Raw genomic sequence first — 18,991 nt, forward strand, 5'->3', positions numbered from 1 at the left:
TTCGTTATTTTTATTATACTTTAATTTCGTTTGAAGTGTAATTTGAATTTAGAAGAACCTCAGAATTAAACGGCACTTTCTGCCTTTTTACGCGTTGTGCAGGCGATTTCGCCAAACCCACTTGAGCCTAGACTACAGCGCATACTTGCACGAAAATACCAAAACTACATGGCCATGCCCACTGACTTAGCACTTATGACTTAAGGCACTGCCCTGCACTTAATGCTTGAGCTCTTAAAACAGAGACCTCAATCCTGTTTGATAAAATTACAAAACTCATCATGATAACCAACACTTCAAAAGATGGTTATAAAATATAAGTTGACACCCATATGGAAGCTAACAGTCAATCACTTGCTAAGCAAATGTCTAGCTCTTTATTTCCATTCGGTTCCATCCTGTTAATTTTCTTGATTTGTGTAAATAATTAAGTCAAGATTTTTTAAATGTAAGTGCCTGAACTAGACCAGAGCACATTTATGATGGTCATTTACAAAAATCCTCAGTAAATTTCAATGAAAGCATTCATTTACATTACGGAGTTGAAAAGGTACTACACATAACAGGAATGACCCAAAAACAAACTATTGTAAGTCCATCTGTTTGTTGTGACACTGAGAAAGCTGAGCAAGTAAAACTAGTGTGTGTGTGTTTCCTCCATGTATGCTATAAGTGTGAGACCGCTAACAGTTCTGAACACACTCTCTAGTGTTCTCATAAAAGGATTTATTTAAGAAGCACATCAGTCTGCATGTTTCTCATAAATGAACCCTGCTTCCTCCAACAGGATGCACAAAAAGAGCTTACCTGTTCACTGCGTGGTATGGACGTGAGAAAAAAACGGGATGAGGGGAGACAGAGAAGGAACAGAACGAAAGAGAGTGTGTTCCAGTAGCACTTCTCTACTGACGTTTGGACTTTTCCGATACGCATAGCTACAAAGTGTCCCCTGTTCAAACGGGACTATTTTCGGAAAGCCTGTAGCTAAACGCATACAGAAATGCACTATTAATAGCATCATGCAACAGGAAATTTTGAGGTGCAGATAAAAATTCTAAATACGTACTTTTTCTTCATTTAAACAGATAAGCTGTTCTTGTTTGGAGCAGTAAAGCATTCAAAACAGACTTAAGAACATTTTTGCCGCCAAGATTCCTCTAAATATGGGCGGTAAAGGTGTATAAGGTGTATCGCCTGGTTAAAGTTATGCAGTGGTTACTTTTCAACAAAAGATGTCAAAGTTTTATGACTAAATCTAGCAAACTATTTCATACAGAGGCAAGAAAAAGTATGTGAACCCTTTGGGATTAGCTGGTTTTCTGCATTAATTGGTCATATAATGTGATCTCATCTTCATCAAAGTCACAAATATAGACAAACACAATGTGCTTCAGCTAACAACACACAAACAATTATAATCTTTCATGTCTTTATTGAACACATCCCATTAAACATTCACAGTGCTGTGGAAAAAGTAAGTCAACCCTTAGATTTAATAACTGGTCGATCCTCCTTTGGCAGCAATAATCTCAATCAAGCGTTTCCTGTAGCTGCGGATTAGACCTGCACAACATTCAGAAGAAATTTTGGATCATTCTTCCTTACAGAACTGCTTCAGCTCAGCCATATTCTTAGGATGTCTCTGGTGTGAACGGCTCTCTTGAGATCATTCCACAGCATCTCTATTGGGTTAATGTCTGGTGTCCTGCCATGGACACCATGCCTGTTGAATGTTTTCCGTATAGTAGACTCGTGAACATAGATGTTAACCAGTTCCAATGATTCCTTCAAGTCTTTAGCTGTCACTCTTGGGTTCTTTTTACCTCATTGAGCATTCTGCGGTGTGCCCTTTGAGTCATCTTGGCTGGACGGCCACTTCTAGGGAGAGTACCTATAGTACTAAATCGCCTCCATTTATAGACAATTTGTCTAACTGTGGACAGATGGATATCTAAGCTCTTTGAGATAACTTTTTAACCCTTTTCAGCTTTATGCAAAGCAACAATTCTTGATCGTAAGTCTTCTGAGATCTCTTTATTGTAAGGCATAGTCCACGTCAGTAGATGCCACTTGCTTCTTTGTTGACATCATTAGCTTAGGGGATCACATACTTTTTCCAGACTACACTGTGAATGTTTGAATGATGTATTCAATATGTACACAAACAATACAACAATTTCTGTGTTATTAGTTAAAACAGATTGTGTTTGTTCAGTATTGTAACCGGATTTTAAGACAAATGTATACATAAATGCAGGTAATTCCAAAGGGTTCACATACTTTTTCTTGCCACTCTATTTCCTATTTTTTAATTCATGTAAATTTATAATATTTCTCTTTGTGTTATATGGGCTTTCAAACAGCTGCTGAGGGAGTGACCATCTCGCTCGATTTCTTCCACTTTTGGAAAGTTGTGCTTTTCTGTTTGGAGAAAATGGGAACGCAAAGTTGCTGTGGTTTCCCATTCATCCCTACAGACGTTTGCCCCACTATAGCTTACTTCCGCATTTCAAAAGTCAGAAAAGGGTAAAGGGATCCATTGTATGGTTATAATTAGAAATGCACGGAAATTGACATTTTGGCTTTTATGATAGCCAATAATGATTTAATATGCTTAATTTGTCTACCTTTGAGTAAAAAACAGGAATTATATTATTTTGCCGTACAGTATAAAAGATCATTTGCTGATTAGTACTATTGTAACCTGGCATTGAGAAAGTTTACTGAGCTTGAACTGGAAAAAGTAAGACCTGATATGCTCTATCTGCTTCCAATATCAACTAATTCAGACAACCTCTAATAACGTCCCATATTGATATGCCTACTATGATATTCTTCTGAAGGATTTTTTTGCTCGTTTTATCATCCTTCAGGCGAAAATCAAGAATAATGGTGATGCTTTCCTTAGTAAACACCACCAATTTAAAACTGTATTCATTTGTCTTTTTTGTTATTCTACAGTAATAGAGTCTAGACTTTGATTTACTCGACTCTGATGCTGAAAACTCTCTCTTGCGTCTTCCCCCATTGATTATTGCTTGGTCATTGTGTATAACCCCTGTGGTTAAAGCGTGTAGACGTTACACCAGGTTGTGCAATTTCCTACGGCTCTATCTCTGAACAACTCCATGAAACGAGCATCACAACAGTACTGAGAAGACCTGTAAGCTTCCTCAAACAGAAACTTCTCCTAGAAACATTACTGTTCATTTATCTACAGAGACAAAAAGATAAGAACTGTAGAAGATAAACAACAAACAAACAGATGCAAGATGCCACTCTCATCTCTACTCGTCTTTAAAGCTGATGTGTTTACTTTCTCTTGTCCCAGTTTGTTCTTATAGACTTCCTGAAGAGTGCAAACAACATTTACATACATTTACACCATTTAATACTTCTAGCTCAACCAAACCAACAAACAAAAAAAATAAGAAATCATATATATAATCAGATATATATTTATGGATCAGAACCAACTAGATGAACTCCATACCTGAGTCTTTAGGTTTGGGACTCATTGACATCTGGCTGGTTCTTCTGAATGACATGGTCTGTGAGACAAAGTGTGAGGCAGAGAGAGAGAAAAAACCAGCAAACCACACACTTACAGGGTTATCATGAGAATGTACAGTAGTACATGACCCAAAGCATCAGTTCACATACGGCCACATAAAGTCCTCATGAGAAGAACTTACTTTTAGGAGTTACCTTAAGTTAAGGGAGAAACCTTAAAGGGTGAGTAAATGAAGAATTTGTATTTTTGAGTGAACTATCCCTTTAAAGGAGGAGAGTGTAATGTTTTCCAAGTTAAAATGCTTTCTCCTTTTCCAGCTTAATTTAAATTCTACTCACTCTACAAATGGCAATAATGTGTCACGGTAGGATGGTAAAAATGAGTATTTCCAGAGGTTTTTATTTTCGTTTACCTTTAAATGGCCTGAGGAACTTTCACCAAATGGATCAGAATTAGCAAACGGATCTTTGAACGGGTCGCTCTGTTGAAACGGATCTCCACCAAAAGGATCAGCTAGAAAACACCGAACAATAATTTCACACGCTACTGACTTCTGACTATATAATTATAACCTGCCATTGCATTTCACTGTCATTGAGTGTCATTAAATTATGTTCATTAGTGTAATAATCTAACAAACAGACGCATATTAAATGCAACTAAAAAAGCAAAAAAAACAAACAAAAAAAAACAGTATTTACCAAAATCTTTTTTTCATGAGTAAGTTCTATTAGTAGTGTCACTACTTTTAGTTATTTACTGCCAAACTGTTTCAAGTGTTTCAAGTAAACGTTATAAGGTGATTACTCTGTCACAAATCTTACCTTTATTGAAGGGGTCAATTTTGAAGGGGTTTTCTCTCTGGAAGGGGTCTGCGTTCAGCACCTGAGAGCTGGTACTGTTAAACAAGGCCATTCTGGACTTCACCAGAGAGTCCTCCTGAAACACATACAGCATTTAGCTCGTTTTTGGGGGGCAAATATTATCACTGTAATGATTATGAAGACGGCTGCTTTCAGTTCTATAGGCCAGTGGGCCACATTCTCATTTCCTGTATGGGGCCTTTTGATGTCAGACGTCAGAGGTGGCGCGCTTTCGAGGAAAAATGTGAGCCGTATGACAGAGGGCCTGTGTGTGGCGTAACTACGCTAACAATAACAAGAGTAAAGAGAAAAGTGTGTGTGTGGTGGTGTATTTTTTGCTGTAACCTTTAGATGGAAGGTGAAGTATATTTTAATGCAAACAAACCTGTGTTGACTCAAGAACTGTGAAACTATACAGCAATGACAAGCATTTATCCCTTATAATTAAAGGAATATTTTGGGTTTTCACGTCATTATCTATGGACAGCTTCTGTGCTGTCAATTATTTTCTCAGTTTATGAAAATGGTAATTCGCTGTAAAGCACTTTAAATGGAAGCCTAGCAGGCAAGCCTGTGAATAAATATTTACATTTCAAAATTAAAATCAGTGGTAACTGACAGCATGCCAAAGATGTGGTATATTGGCATTATGTTGAAAAGACCAAAACATTCCTTATACAGAAGGGAATGCCTGGTTTGAATAATCTCAAACTACATTATAACCAATAGGAAAAGGAATCGTAAGGAAGTGAATGATTCTTGTTCAGATTCTGATTCCTTTAAACCATTGTGGTTCCGGTTCATATTACATGTAATGATTTCGATTCATATAGCACGTACTAATTCTGGTTCTGATTCATATTACACAACGATTCTGATTCCAATTCATACTGCACATAACGATCCAGGTTCCGATTTAGAATTCTTGTTCCAATTCTATTATATGTAACAATTCTGGTTCTAATTCAAACTGCACATACTGATTCTGGTTCCTATTGATATTACATGAAACTTTTCTGGTTTCGATTCATATTACATGTAATGATTTTGGTTCTGATTCATATTGCACAATGATTTTAGTTCTGTTGGTTCGGATGCCCTGCAGGTACCACATATAAACTTCAGTTAGTTCAAAATGCAGCAGCTAGAGTGCTGACTAGAACCAAGAAATATGATCATATCAGCCCAATCTTAGCATTGCTACATTGGCTACCTGTTAAATTTCCATAATGACCTATTATGGTTTTTAAACGTGCCTAATTTTGTTTTAAAGGTCTCATACAATAGATTTACATGCATCCAAGGTCAAAAGACACTTTAATTTGCTCATAATTTAAATTGCAGCATTACCTTTTTTTCCCCAGTGTCAAAAACGACTCGTTCAATGATCCGTTCTAAATGACTCATTCTAAACTCCTCCTTTCAGAGAGCCTACTCTGCTCTGATTGGTCAGATGTCCCAGTCTGTTGTGATTGGTCTACCGCTTAGTGTAGTGTTTGAGGGCGGGTCAAAGCTGTTCGCAAGCAGGAAGTAAGTCTGGAATTCCTAACGACTCGTTTCAGGTGTTCAGAATCGGTTCTTTCTTTTGGGAGTCAATAAATCCATTTGTCGAGCACTTTGATTTTTGAAACTTTGCAGACTTTTTTTTACATTCACAAACAGCTATATAACACACTACATGAACGGTCATATTTGAAAACTACTTACAACTACTTACTTTGTAACTACTTACAAAGCCTTGAATGGTTTAGCTTCACAGTACTTATGTGAATTTCTATCATGCTATATTCCATCACGTTCACTAAGATCGCAAAATTAAGGCCTGTTAAGAATACCTAGAATATCAAAATCCACAAAAGGAGGTTTTAGGTCCTTTTCCTATTTGGCTCCCAAACTATGGAATAGTCTTCCGAAGCTGGTTCGGGACTCAGACACACTCTCTCTGTTTAAGTCTAGACTAAAGACTCATCTTTTCAGCCAAGCATACACCTAATTTATCTATCAACTCATAGTTATGCTGCATTAGTTAGATCTGCCGGAACAGGAAACACATCACATATTCTATAATCCTGTTTTAAAATGAATGGCATCTACGCTAATATTATCCTATTTGTTTCCCGGTCTTAACCTCAGGATACATATCCTGTTACTAGAGCCTGCCAGATCCAGCTCTGGTCCTGCCTGATGTCCGACTCCAACTACTACGTATTGCTGAGTGGTGATGACTAACTGCAGCCTGTGCCAGCCAGATATCACTTCAGTCTACTACGATGGACTTCACAGAGGATGAACTGATGCCAGCACAAACCGTCAGACATGGGATACTTCACTAGAAACTGCCTGAAACTTGGACTTAAGATGGACTCCACCGGAAACTAATCTGCCACAAGCTTACAGTCGAACTGCAGTGTGCCTTACTGACCTCTGCCTGCATCACTTTGGTCAAAGGATGGACTACACTCTTAAAATGGAATATGTAGATAATAAATTAATTGCAGCCTTCATCAGACAAATAACAACAGACAATGCATCCATTTGCACTTCTGCAGTTAATTAAGAATGTAAATTCTAAAACTTTAGTCATTAAACTTACAGTTAATACATTATATTTTTGTTTAAACATTGGCCCCTAACTCTTACTTAGTTTACTAATTTTAAATCTTTACTTGTACTACACATATATAAGTAATATTGGCATTATATTCATGCTGTTAGTCAGAGGGGAACTGGACCCCACAGTGAGCCTGGTTTCTCCAAAGGTTACTGTTCTCCTTTAACAACATCTTATGGAGTTTTATGTTCCTTGTCACAGTCACATTAAGCTTGCTCACTGGGGGTCTAAATATAAATAGAATTATTTTCTATTATTTATTTTAAGGCACAATTTACAATCATGTCTTTTTTTTTCCTCTTATGACTCCAATACATTACTATATTACAGCTTTTTCTGTTGAAGCATCATTTTCTGTAAAGCTGCTTTGAAATTACGTGTGCTGTAAAAAGCACTATACAAATAAAAATGACTTGATTTATACTGCACATTCCAATTCTGATTCCTATTCATATTACATGTAACGATTCTGATTCATATTGCACGTTCAGATTCTTGCCCCATTCTATTATAGGAGCAATTCTGGTTTCGATTAATATTAAACTTAACGATTCTGGTTTAGATTCAGTTTCTCGTAACAATTCTGGTTCCAATTCATACTGCACGTAATGATTCTGGTTCCAATATACACACTGATGAGCCAAAACATTATGACCACTCACAGGTGAAGCGAATAACGTTGATCATCTCCTAACAAGGCCACATGTCTAGGTCTGGGTAGATTAGATGGTAAGCGAACAATCAGTTCTTGTAGTCAACGTGTTGAATGAAGGAGAAATAGGCAGGAGTAAAGACCTGAGCAACTTTGACAAGAGCCAAATTTTTATGGCCAGACGACTGGGTCAGAGCATCTCTGAAATGGCAAGGCTTGTGGGGTGCTCCCGTTCAGCAGTGGTGAGTACCTACCGACAGTGGTCCGAGGAGGGACAAACCACAAACCGGCGACAGGGTGTTGGGCGCCCAAGGCTCATTGATGCGCGAGGGCAACGAAGGCTATCCCGTCTGGTCCGAACTGACAAAAGGTCTACCGCGGCACGTCACTGAAAAGTTTTGTGATGGTTACGGGAGGAATGTGTCACATCACACAGTGCATCACACCCTGCTGCATATGGGGCTGCGGAGATGCAGACCAGTCAGAGTGCCCATGATGATCCCTGTCCACCGTAGAAAGCACCTACAATGGGCACGCGAGTGAAGGAACTGGACCTTGGAGCAGTGGAAGAAGGTCGCCTGGTCCAATGAGTAACGTTTTCTTTTACATCACGTGGACTGCCATGTATGCGTGCGCCGTTTACCTGGGGAAGTGATTGCACTTGACGACAAAGCTATGGGCAATGTTCTGCTGAGAAACCCTGGGTCCGGCCATTCATGTGGACGTCAATTTGACACCTGCCAACTACCTAAACATCGTTGCAGACCAGGTACACCCCTTCATGGCAATGGTATTCCCTGATGGCAGTGGCCTCTTTCAGCAGGATAATGCGACATGCCACACTGCACACATTGTTCGGGAATGGTTTGAGGAGTGTGATGAAGTGTTCAGGGTATTGCCCTGGCCTCCAAATTTCCCAGATCTCAATCCGATTGAGCATCTGTGGGATGTGCTGGACCAACAAGTCCGATCCACTTACAGGACTTCAAGGATCTGCTGCTAATGTCTTGGTGCCAGATACCACAGGACACCTTCAAGGGTCCATGCCTCGGTGGGTTGGCGGCACGTGGAGGACCAACAGCATAATAAGCAGGTGGTCATAATGTTTTGGCTCATCGGTGTATTACACGTAACAATTCTAGTTCTGATTCCAGTTTAAATTCCACTTAATGATTCTTTTATTACTTTTGAGGAAGTCTAGAGCTCTAGACTGATTTGTGAGTCTTTTTGTCCGATTTATTACAAAGAATCAGCTCATAAAAGTTATTTGTGAATGGTTTATACTAGTTGCACTATATGTTTACTGTTGTGTGCAACCAGGGAGGACAACGCAATAGAAAGATATTTATTTTATGAATTTTTTAACTATTATTTTGTGGCTCCCAGTCTTTCTGTCTCATCACATTCAATTCAGACTGCAAGCTCACAACACAGATGACCAAGCCTTTTCTGAAATATCAGCATCAATCCTCACCACAGCATCTGTGCTTGAGCTCTCCTCAGCAATGAGTTGGTCCAGCTCTGCCAGACTAGTCTTGCTGTCATTGAGAGCTCTGTTGTAGCGCTCTATGGTTTTATTAAGTTCCTGTTGGCTCTCCTGTACCTCCCTCAGCTTGCTGCGTGTCTGCAAGAATCAAAGATCACAACTAAAACATTACTTAACATGCATCTGCTGCAGGTGCTTTCACAAAGAAGCTTGGAATGTTACACAAAATAATCGAACTTATGAAAATATATTTACATTTTTCATTCAAATGTATTACAAAGTTATTTTATTAAGCAATGATGACCTGGTCCATCTCATCCTTTGATGTTTTGAGCAGTTTAAGGATGCTCTCTAGTTTGGCTTTGCCTGCACCCAGACTCCCCTCCAACCGTTTCTCCTCTTCTTCCATACAATAGAGGTCAGTCTTCGTCCTGCTCAACTCCTTCTCCTGAGTCTGCATATCTGATTCTTGAGACAGGATCTGAGCCTGTAGCGATGTGATCTACAAACAAAGCACACCTATATTGAAGACTGAATCATGTAATCAATTCACTAGTTTAAAAGTGCTAATTGTACTAGACTTTGTTTCCTGATGGACACCCATATGATGTGTAAAGCCAGACAATTTCTTGCTAGATCCTGTGCGCAAGAAAAGGTGTCTCAACATGCGCTTTTATATGTTTACATTCTTTTTAACTTGTCACGGCATCTACAAAAACACAGAATTCCTGCACAATATGTTGTAAAAAGCAGCACAAGCAGACACACAAACGTGTTTGGTGTAAACGGCCCCTTAGACTGAGACGAATGACCTTTTTGAACACCATGGATTTTCAAGATATTACAGATTTTTGAAGGACAATTTAGGACGTCACAGCTAAACTCTGCTCTCTCTCAATCATAGTCTTTATAGTATAATTTTATGGAAAACATACTTTGACTCACTGAAGCCTCTTTATTACATCATCTACCTTCTACCCCAGATGAGATGAGTTTAATAAACACAAATCATGGTTCTTCTCACCTTGGCGTTCTCCTCCTGCCACTTGCTCTTGGTCTCATTCAGTGTGCTCTCCAGTTTGGCTCTCTGCTGCTCCATCTCATGCAGTCGGTCCTGAGCGTCTCGTTTCTGGTGCTCCAACTCCTGAAGACCAACATTTTCAAGATCGAGGTCTCTCTGCACCTCCTGTACAGAAACATCACAACACCGTTCTGGAGGTTAGCGTAGGTTAGGGGATAGTTCACCCAAAAATCAAAGTGTTGTGTGCTCATGATACACACAAGAACGTTGCTTGCTGCGACAAGTGAAGCATGCTCAAAACTAGGGTTGGGAATCAGCAGGGACCTCATATTTAATAAATAGTTGAGTCATTATATGATATTACAATTCTTTAATTTTAGTGTTTAGTTATTCAAAGCTGTGATATATTGCTCACTTGATTCTCGTTTATCTTCAGTGGACTATGGTGCTTCACGCAATTATATTGTGAGTTTGGATTTTGGTTTGAAGAGAAATAACTGAGTGTGCTTTAAACGAGTGCCACAGTACAGTATAACCTACTCAATAAGAATGGGTGATATGGCTATAAAAATCGTTTTCAGTCTTTTGACGATATGCAATATATACACTGATGAGCCAAAACATTATGACCACTCACAGGTGAAGCGAATAACACTGATCATCTCCTAACAAGGCCACATGTCTAGGTCTGGGTAGATTAGATGGTAAGCGAAAAAATGGTTTTCGTAGTCAACGTGTTGAATGAAGGAGAAATGGGCAGGAGTAAAGACCTGAGCGACTTTGACAAGGGCCAAATTGTTATAGCCAGACGACTGGGTCAGAGCATCTCTGAAACAGCAAGGCTTGTGGGGTGCTCCTGGTCAGCAGTGGTGAGTACCTACTGACAGTGGTCCGAGGAGGGACAAACCACAAACCGGCAACAGGGTGTTGGGAGCCCAAGACTCATCGACGCACGAGGGAAACGAAGGCTATCCCGTCGTCTACTGTGGCACAAGTCACAGAAAATTGTAATGATGGTTAATGAAGGAACATGTCACAACACATAGTGCATTGCACCCTGCTGCGTAGACGCAGACCGGTCAGAGTGCCCATGATGACCCCTGTCCACCATCGAAAGCGCCTACATTGGGCAAGTGAGTGTCGGAGCTGGACCTTGGAGCGGTGGAAGAAGGTCGCCTGGTCCAATGAGTCCCATTATCTTTTACATCACGTGGACGGCCATGTACATGTGCGCTGTATACCTGGGGAAGTGATTGCACCAGGATGCATTGTGGGAAGACGACAAGCCAGTGGAGGGAGTGTGATGCTCTGGGATATGTGCTGGAGGAAAACCTGTGTCCGGCCATTCATGTGGACGTCAGTTTGACACCTGTCACCTACCTAAACATCATTGCAGACCAGGTACACCCCTTCACGGCAAAGCTCAAAGCCCACCCCAGCACACCCCTTAATCCAGCACTGATTAAAAGCATTATTTACCTACATTTTTTGGAACCAGTTCAATTTTATTATAATGAAAAAAAATAATAATAATTCAAAATATATTTAAAAAATAATGATAATACATAAGAAGAGTTTAAATACTGTGCAGAATCTTTATTAGTTACATGGACTTGACACACTTTCATTATATGGAAACGAACGAGCAACCAGGATGTTGTTTAAAGACTCTCATAAGGGTTTGAAACAAGATACGGGTCAACATACATAATAATGATGGCACAACTGTAATTTTAAGGTAAAATGTACAAACAACAATAATATGAATGGAGACCTCCAGTCTTACCTGGACTTCACTGTTCCTCTGTCGCAGGGATTCTTCTTTCTGCCTGATTTCTGCCTCTAATGTGCGTTTCTCACTATGAAGCCATTAAAAATAATAAGAGTAAATTAGATAAAAGTTAGATGTGGTACTGTAATGTACATAAAGCTCCATCAATTCCATTAAACTCTCTCAGTCTCTCTCTCACCTCTGCAGCTGTGAGATTTCCTGGCTGATGTCATCAAGACCTTTGATTCCCGTCAGCTCAACCAACCCGACAGAACTGCTACTGTCCTGCACAAATGTCATGTTATGTAAAAGATAGTTATACCCTGTGATCTTGCATGCAAATAATTATGCAATTCTTCATGAACACTAGATGGCGTTTTCAGTGCCTGAACAACAACCTCACCCTGCTCAGAGTGGTGAACGGGGTTAATTCAGACCCAACTGATGGTGTGAATGCAGAGAGAACCTGAAGCAGACGAGAGGATGGAGAAGAAAACAACTGAGTTAGAGACGCCAAAGACAAAGTGAGAGAATACAGAAAAATGTGATATTACTGTATAGACATGCAATTTACCCAAAAGAAGCAAACGGTTCCCCTCAAAAGTGTGCTTGTGCTATCTTTCTTTAAAACTGATGCCGCTTGGTTTGATGTTTCGTTATCTAATGCAATGCCATTAAGTGTACCTTAGGCTAATTGTTCCAAAACTTTTTCTGATATGTCCTAATTTAGATATCTAAGTGGCTCACGGGTGTGTTGGTGCCTCCTCTCTCTGAAGGTGGTATCATGTCAGGGGTCAGACTCTTAGGTGGGTCTACTCCTTTAACTCTCTCCTGAATCAGATGCATGGCCAGACAGAACTGCTCTTTGGTTAGTTTGCCGGTACTCCGAGTATCCGCTAGGGACCTGTAGATAACAACAGGTAACGTGATGAGTCAATAGAAGCTTTTAGATGGCACAACCTCAGACTGGCGCTAACAAGTCGCTACATAAGGACTAAAGCGGTTGTCTGATTTGTCAAGCATATCAACAACATTCTTGTAGAGTTTGTTCTTTTTTAGCACCTTACATTTGAAAGAAAAGAGAGCAGCTTCAAAATTCACATTTGAGATATGACCAGGGCCGCATTAACACACTGCCTTCTCAGTCGCAGCATCCGCCACCCTTTTATCAAAATGAGCGCATCAGCAGACTAATTTCTAGATCCTTCAGCGCTGCACAATTAATCAAAATGGCGAGTTGGTCATATGTGATTATTAAACTGCAAAAGGCTGCGAATCAAGACAGATAAAAATGGTCTGTGCGCTTCAGAATAATCGGGTGATGCGCCGTTCTGTGCACACGCGGGGCTCATGGGCTCATGTTTTTAGCGCTTTTAGAGCAGTAGAGTAACCACTCCAAGTTTTTGGTAAAACTTTACAATAAGGTTCCATTTGTTAACATTAGTTAGCACCATTAGTTAATATTAACTAACAATTAACAATACTTTTACAGCATTTACTACTCTTGGTTAATGTTAGTAACAACTTATACTAATACATTTATTAGTTAACATTAGTTAATGCACTATGAACTAACATGAACTAACAATGAGCAATTGTATTTTTATTAACTAACATTAACTAAGATTAATAAATGCTGTAAAAAAAAAATATTGTTCATTGTTTGTTAATGATACATAATGCATAACTAATGTTAACAAATGGAACCTTATTGTAAAGTGTTAATAATACAACGGCTTTCTGGATAAAATGATGGTTCTTCTGATTAAAAATAAAATCACTTTTCAGCCATTTCAGAACAAATACATAACTATCCAAATATTTATTGAACATCGTTAATAGGCTGAGAAATATTAAGATATAATTTATGTAGTCATTTCGCCCAGCCCTTCTTCTGTATCATGTATATAAGTGTAGGGCTGTCACTATCGATTACTTTATAATCGAGTAATCTAATGATTATTCTGATGATTGAGTAATCTGATAATTATTCTGACAATTAATCGAGTAATTTAATGATTATTCTGATGATTGAGTAATCTGATAATTATTCTGACAATTAATCGAGTAATTTAATGATTATTCTGACAATTAATCGAGTAATCTAATGATTATTCGGACAATGAATCGAGTAATCTAATGATTATTCTGATGATTAATTGAGTAATCTGATGATTATTCTGACAATTAATCGAGTAATCTAATGATTATTCTGACGATTCAGTAATCTGATAATTATTCTGACAATTAATCGAGTAATCTAATGATTATTCGGACAATTGAGTAATCTAATGATTATCCTGACAATTAATCGAGTAATTTAATGATTATTCTGACGATTGAGTAATCTGATGATTATTCTGACAATTGAGTAATTTATTGATTATTCTGACAATTAATCGAGTAATCTAATGATTATTCTGACAATTAATCGAGTAATCTGACGATTATTCTGACGATTGAGTAATCTGACGATTATTCTGACAATTAATCGAGTAATCTAACGATTAATCAAGTAATCTAACGATTATTCTGACAATTAATCGAGTAATCTAACGATTATTCTGACAATTAATCAAGTAATCTAACGATTATTCTGACAATTAATCGAGTAATCTAATGATTTTTCTGACAATTAATCGAGTAATCTAATGATTATCCTCACAATTAATCGAGTAATTTAATGATTATTCTGACGATTGAGTAATCTGATGATTATTCTGACAATTGAGTAATTTATTGATTATTCTGACAATTAATCGAGTAATCTAACGATTTTTCTGACAATTAATCGAGTAATCTAATGATTTTTCTGACAATTAATCGAGTAATCTAATGATTTTTCTGAAGATTGAATAATCAGAAAAATTATTTTATTACATTTGGCTAAAATGCATTCATTAGCCTTAGTTTTGATGTACGATAGAACAACAACAGACACCCAAAGCACATCTGTAATATTAAAAAAATTATATAATTCAAACTGACAGAGATTGGCACTCCAGGTGTGCTTACCTTTTTTTTTTTATGCATGATCTACTTTTTCTTTAACTAGTTCAACATGATCTAGCCATTTCAGTTTGGAACTCAAATATGGGAAAACAGGCCATGGAAATAAATGATTTTATCTTTTCAGACACAATATCTGCTTACCAATCTTGTTTAATGAGGATTATAGGAGTTATATTCATGATTAAACTATTTTATGGAGATAAAAAGCCATTTTATTTTATTTTTTTTTAACTATCACTACATGCAACACGGAATACAACATTAACATTAATCGCATCACTAAGAGATACATGTTTCCACTCATTTCTCTTTCAGATAAGCCAATGTTTTATATTGTGTCTGTGAGGCGTGAGATGCGCAGCTGTGTGGCTTTAATGGCTCATGTTGAGCTTTGACTGACAGCATATTGTCGGCTTTAGTCAGTAAATAATGTTCTCAGGGTTCCTATATTGAGTTTTACCTTTAATAATTGCCATAAACTATAAAATATTTATCCGAAGTGGGGTATTGCAAACTATTACAAACTTAATCATCATGAAATCTAACTAACATGAGGAAGATCACATTTACATTTAAATGGTAATTAATGTACACAGAACGGAACGCAAATTACAATCTGCAGAAAATAACCTTAGATCATCATATTTACAGAGCAGAAAGTATTCCGTCACTGCGTGTTACTTTAATCATGTCCGACAGACATCTTTGTTATTACGTTATTTGATGTTGCATCATAAAAACCTATATTGCAAATGATTGTTAGGTTTAGTGTGCATTCCAATGTGTTTTTTGCTGAGTTCAGCGTGTCCTGCACGGAAACTAATGGCTCACCTTCTCTCGCACATCTGGATGCATAGCACCGCAAATCGCATGCAGTGACCCGTGTGTCCAGCGGGTCTGTGAAAACTGGATGTCAGCTTTTTGAGTTCTGTTGAATTTCCTAAGTGATGTTATGGTTTTTCAGGTCCTGCGTTGTTTTTCATATCTTACGTGAAGTGCTCTTACACCTCTTGTCGTTATGTGTTTGGACACTCGTCCACTTCGGCCTTATTTTCGATTTGCCGATTCGGCAATCTTGTAATCGAGGATTTTTTTTAATCGAGTAATCGAATGAAATCAAGTAATCGTGACAGCCCTATATAAGTGTGCATCTAAAATTACAGTTGAAATGGTTGGTGTCTCACCATATGTGTGCCAGGACGCTCTGAGGAAGTCCAGAGTTAATGAAGATGTCCTTGACTTCTCCTCCTCCAACCAGACCGTCAAAATCAGAGTCGGCCAGGTCAAAGATCTCCTCATACTGGTCCCTGTCATCAGCTGGAACCACCCAGTGCTCAGAGGAGGCCTGCAAAACGCACACAGAGGGGATGTTAGGAACAGCACACTACAATACTACTTGTACTTCCGGATGCACCATTGTTGAACCAATAAGCCGATGACTATTTTCATGTTATGGCTAATAACCAATAAATGGCTGATAATATAAAGCTATACTACTTTGTCAAAAAAGACAATCTAAAACATAAAAACTATATGTGATGAGGAGGAGGGCGTGGCCCGTGAGGATGCACGCCCGGTGCCGAGTTGACCAATCAGCGGGAGAGAGATAAAGGAGGAGCTGGGGATGCCAGAGAGAGAGAGAAAGAGAGAGAGACACGCAGCAGTGTTCGTGTGTGCATGTTGTTATGTTTCAATTCAGCATTTATGTTATAAATAAAGTCTTGTTGATTGTTAATCTGGTTTCCGCTTCCTCCTATCCCGATGAACAAGAGACATGTCTGCCACACTGGTGCCGAAACCCGGGATTGGAGGAAGACGCGGCATCAGAGAGCCATCGCCACTGACGGAGAATCGCAACGCCGAAGAGAGGATTGGTTCGATGGTACTGGAGCGGTTCGCCAGGAGGCAGAGGAGCCCACTGCCGTCCACCAGGAGGCAAAATCCAGTGCCATCGCCCGGCGTTGTGGAGGATCGCTGGACAGCTTGCTGAGGACCGAATGGCGGCCTGGTCGGAACCCGAGTTTTTTATTTTTTTTTTAACCTTTTCTCTCTCGCTTTCTCCCCTCTCTCTCTCTCGTGCTCTCCCGCTCCCTTGCTCTCTCCCTCCCCTCATCCTACCCAGGTTCCCAGGAAGCGGGCAAGACCAGCCGGCAGCGGAGCGGTCGAAGGGCCACTCCTCCCCTCCAGGAGGTTCCCCCGGCCTGAATCGGGCGTTGGGGGTATGTGACGAGGAGGAGGGCGTGGCCGGGCCGTGAGGATGCACGCCCGGCGCTGAGTTGCCCAATCAGCAGGAGAGAGATAAAGGAGGCGCCAGGGATGCCAGAGAGAGAGAGAGAGACACGCAGCAGTGTTTGTGTGTGTGTGTTATGTTTCAATTCAGCGTTTTTTGCTGTAATTGAAGTCTTGTTGATTGTTAATCCGGTATCCGCTTCCTCCTTTCCCGATGAATAAGAGGCGTGTCTGCCACACTAAACTAGATAGATTTGTGTGCTACAAGTCAATTTAGGCATCATAACATTAGAACATACAGTAGGAATGATTGATATTCCTTGCAAAATCTGCAATAGAAAAAGTGTACCATTTAAAAAAGAAAAAGTTACATATTTTGCGTTTGCGGGTCAATTTTGACCCGGGTATTAATTGTGGCTTTACACATGATATTATGTGGATTTTTGTGTACATCTATGAATTAGGTTTTTACTTATACACTTGAAGTGCTCATGGAAAAGATGTGTTTTTAGCCGTTTTTTTGAAGACAGAAAGTGAGTCAGCTTCACGGATGGAATTGGGAAGGTCATTCCACCAACGCGGTATGATGAAGCCGAAAGTCCGGGAAAGTGTTTTGGTGCCTCTTTGTGTTGGTACAACAAGGCGACGTTCTTAGCCAACCGCAGGCTTCTAGTGGGAACGTAGCTCTGCAGAAATGATTTTAGGTATGCTGGAGCAGACCCAGTGAATGTTCTGTATGCCAACATCAGAGCCTTGAATTGTATATGTGCATCAACCGGCAGCCAGTGAAGAGAGACAAGGAGTGGTGTAACATGCGCTCTCTTTGGTTCATTAAAGACCAGACGTGCTGCTGCATTCTGGATCATTTGAAGACCATTAGAAGATCAAAATGTCACACAAAATACATTTTTCACAAAAAATACATTTTCTTTTTATTGTTGCACGAAAGTTAGTAGAGGGTATATTTTGACATTTTGAATATTAGATTATTTGCTATTTGTGATTTTATTAATTGAAACCAGAAGCCTTTGCGCGTGACATCATATCCTGGTTCACTGCAGTGTCCGAAATAATTCTGCATGCTCAAAGTCTAGTGTGGCCATTGCTTAAGATACCAATAAATGGGGAAGAATAACAAAAACACTAATATCGCCTGATAACCGGTATGGTGCCAATATATTGTGCATAACTACTAGAACTACTTCTGCAGTATGCAGTGTGTTCCGCATGCATGGAATATGCAGATTACATACTACATTTGCCAAAATGTGCAGAATGCAACAGAGCACACTATAAGAAATACTGTATCACATGATGTAATGTGCTCGACTTGACCTTCCATTTCCAGCGTGACAAATGAACCGCAAGTAATATCAACTATTTTTTAACATCACCCTCTTGACTTATTTGATCAGATTGGTCAATTTAATTTGGACTAAAAATGATTTCCAAGATGACAACTAAACGCCACTTGCTTAATTCTTCTCCAAAGATCCATCAGGTATGTGAATGGTTTATATAGGGATATTGTTTGGTTCGCTGGTCCGTTGGGTCGGATTGCATTCTCGCCACAATTGAATCACTCCAGAGCTTGTTTGCAATTGGACCGAGATTGTTGTTGTCACCTGGCTCATTTGGAGCATTTGTTTCAGAACATGGTGCATTTTCTCCCTTCATTTGGTTCATTTAGGCATATCTGAACACAACAATCGCGCTCGGATCCGAGCACGGTTTTGAAATGTTGCCTTGTGAAAGCGAACCAAACCAAGAAGAAAATGCAGCATAGTAACCATTTTAGCCCATTTCAAAATAAATCAAACGAGCTACAGATC

The 18,991-nt window shown here is 39.2% G+C and overlaps 1 protein-coding gene across 2 annotated transcripts in view; it reads right to left on the bottom strand.

The window, feature by feature from the left end:
• Positions 1-18,991, bottom strand: part of eps15l1b (epidermal growth factor receptor pathway substrate 15-like 1b) — a 48,535-nt gene that overhangs the window by 21,272 nt on the left and 8,272 nt on the right. For both annotated transcript variants that reach the window (XM_051700877.1, XM_051700878.1), the window contains exons 10-20: positions 16,115-16,275; positions 12,666-12,822; positions 12,322-12,384; positions 12,118-12,203; positions 11,934-12,006; positions 10,151-10,312; positions 9,431-9,628; positions 9,115-9,264; positions 4,339-4,453; positions 3,927-4,027; positions 3,494-3,551 (exon numbers count right to left, since the gene is read on the bottom strand). In XM_051700877.1, the coding sequence (XP_051556837.1) occupies positions 3,494-3,551; positions 3,927-4,027; positions 4,339-4,453; positions 9,115-9,264; positions 9,431-9,628; positions 10,151-10,312; positions 11,934-12,006; positions 12,118-12,203; positions 12,322-12,384; positions 12,666-12,822; positions 16,115-16,275 (1,324 nt within the window). The remainder of the gene's footprint in view (positions 1-3,493; positions 3,552-3,926; positions 4,028-4,338; positions 4,454-9,114; positions 9,265-9,430; positions 9,629-10,150; positions 10,313-11,933; positions 12,007-12,117; positions 12,204-12,321; positions 12,385-12,665; positions 12,823-16,114; positions 16,276-18,991) is intronic.

This window comes from Myxocyprinus asiaticus, chromosome 6, assembly GCF_019703515.2.
Source record: "Myxocyprinus asiaticus isolate MX2 ecotype Aquarium Trade chromosome 6, UBuf_Myxa_2, whole genome shotgun sequence".
NCBI lineage: Eukaryota > Metazoa > Chordata > Actinopteri > Cypriniformes > Catostomidae > Myxocyprinus > Myxocyprinus asiaticus.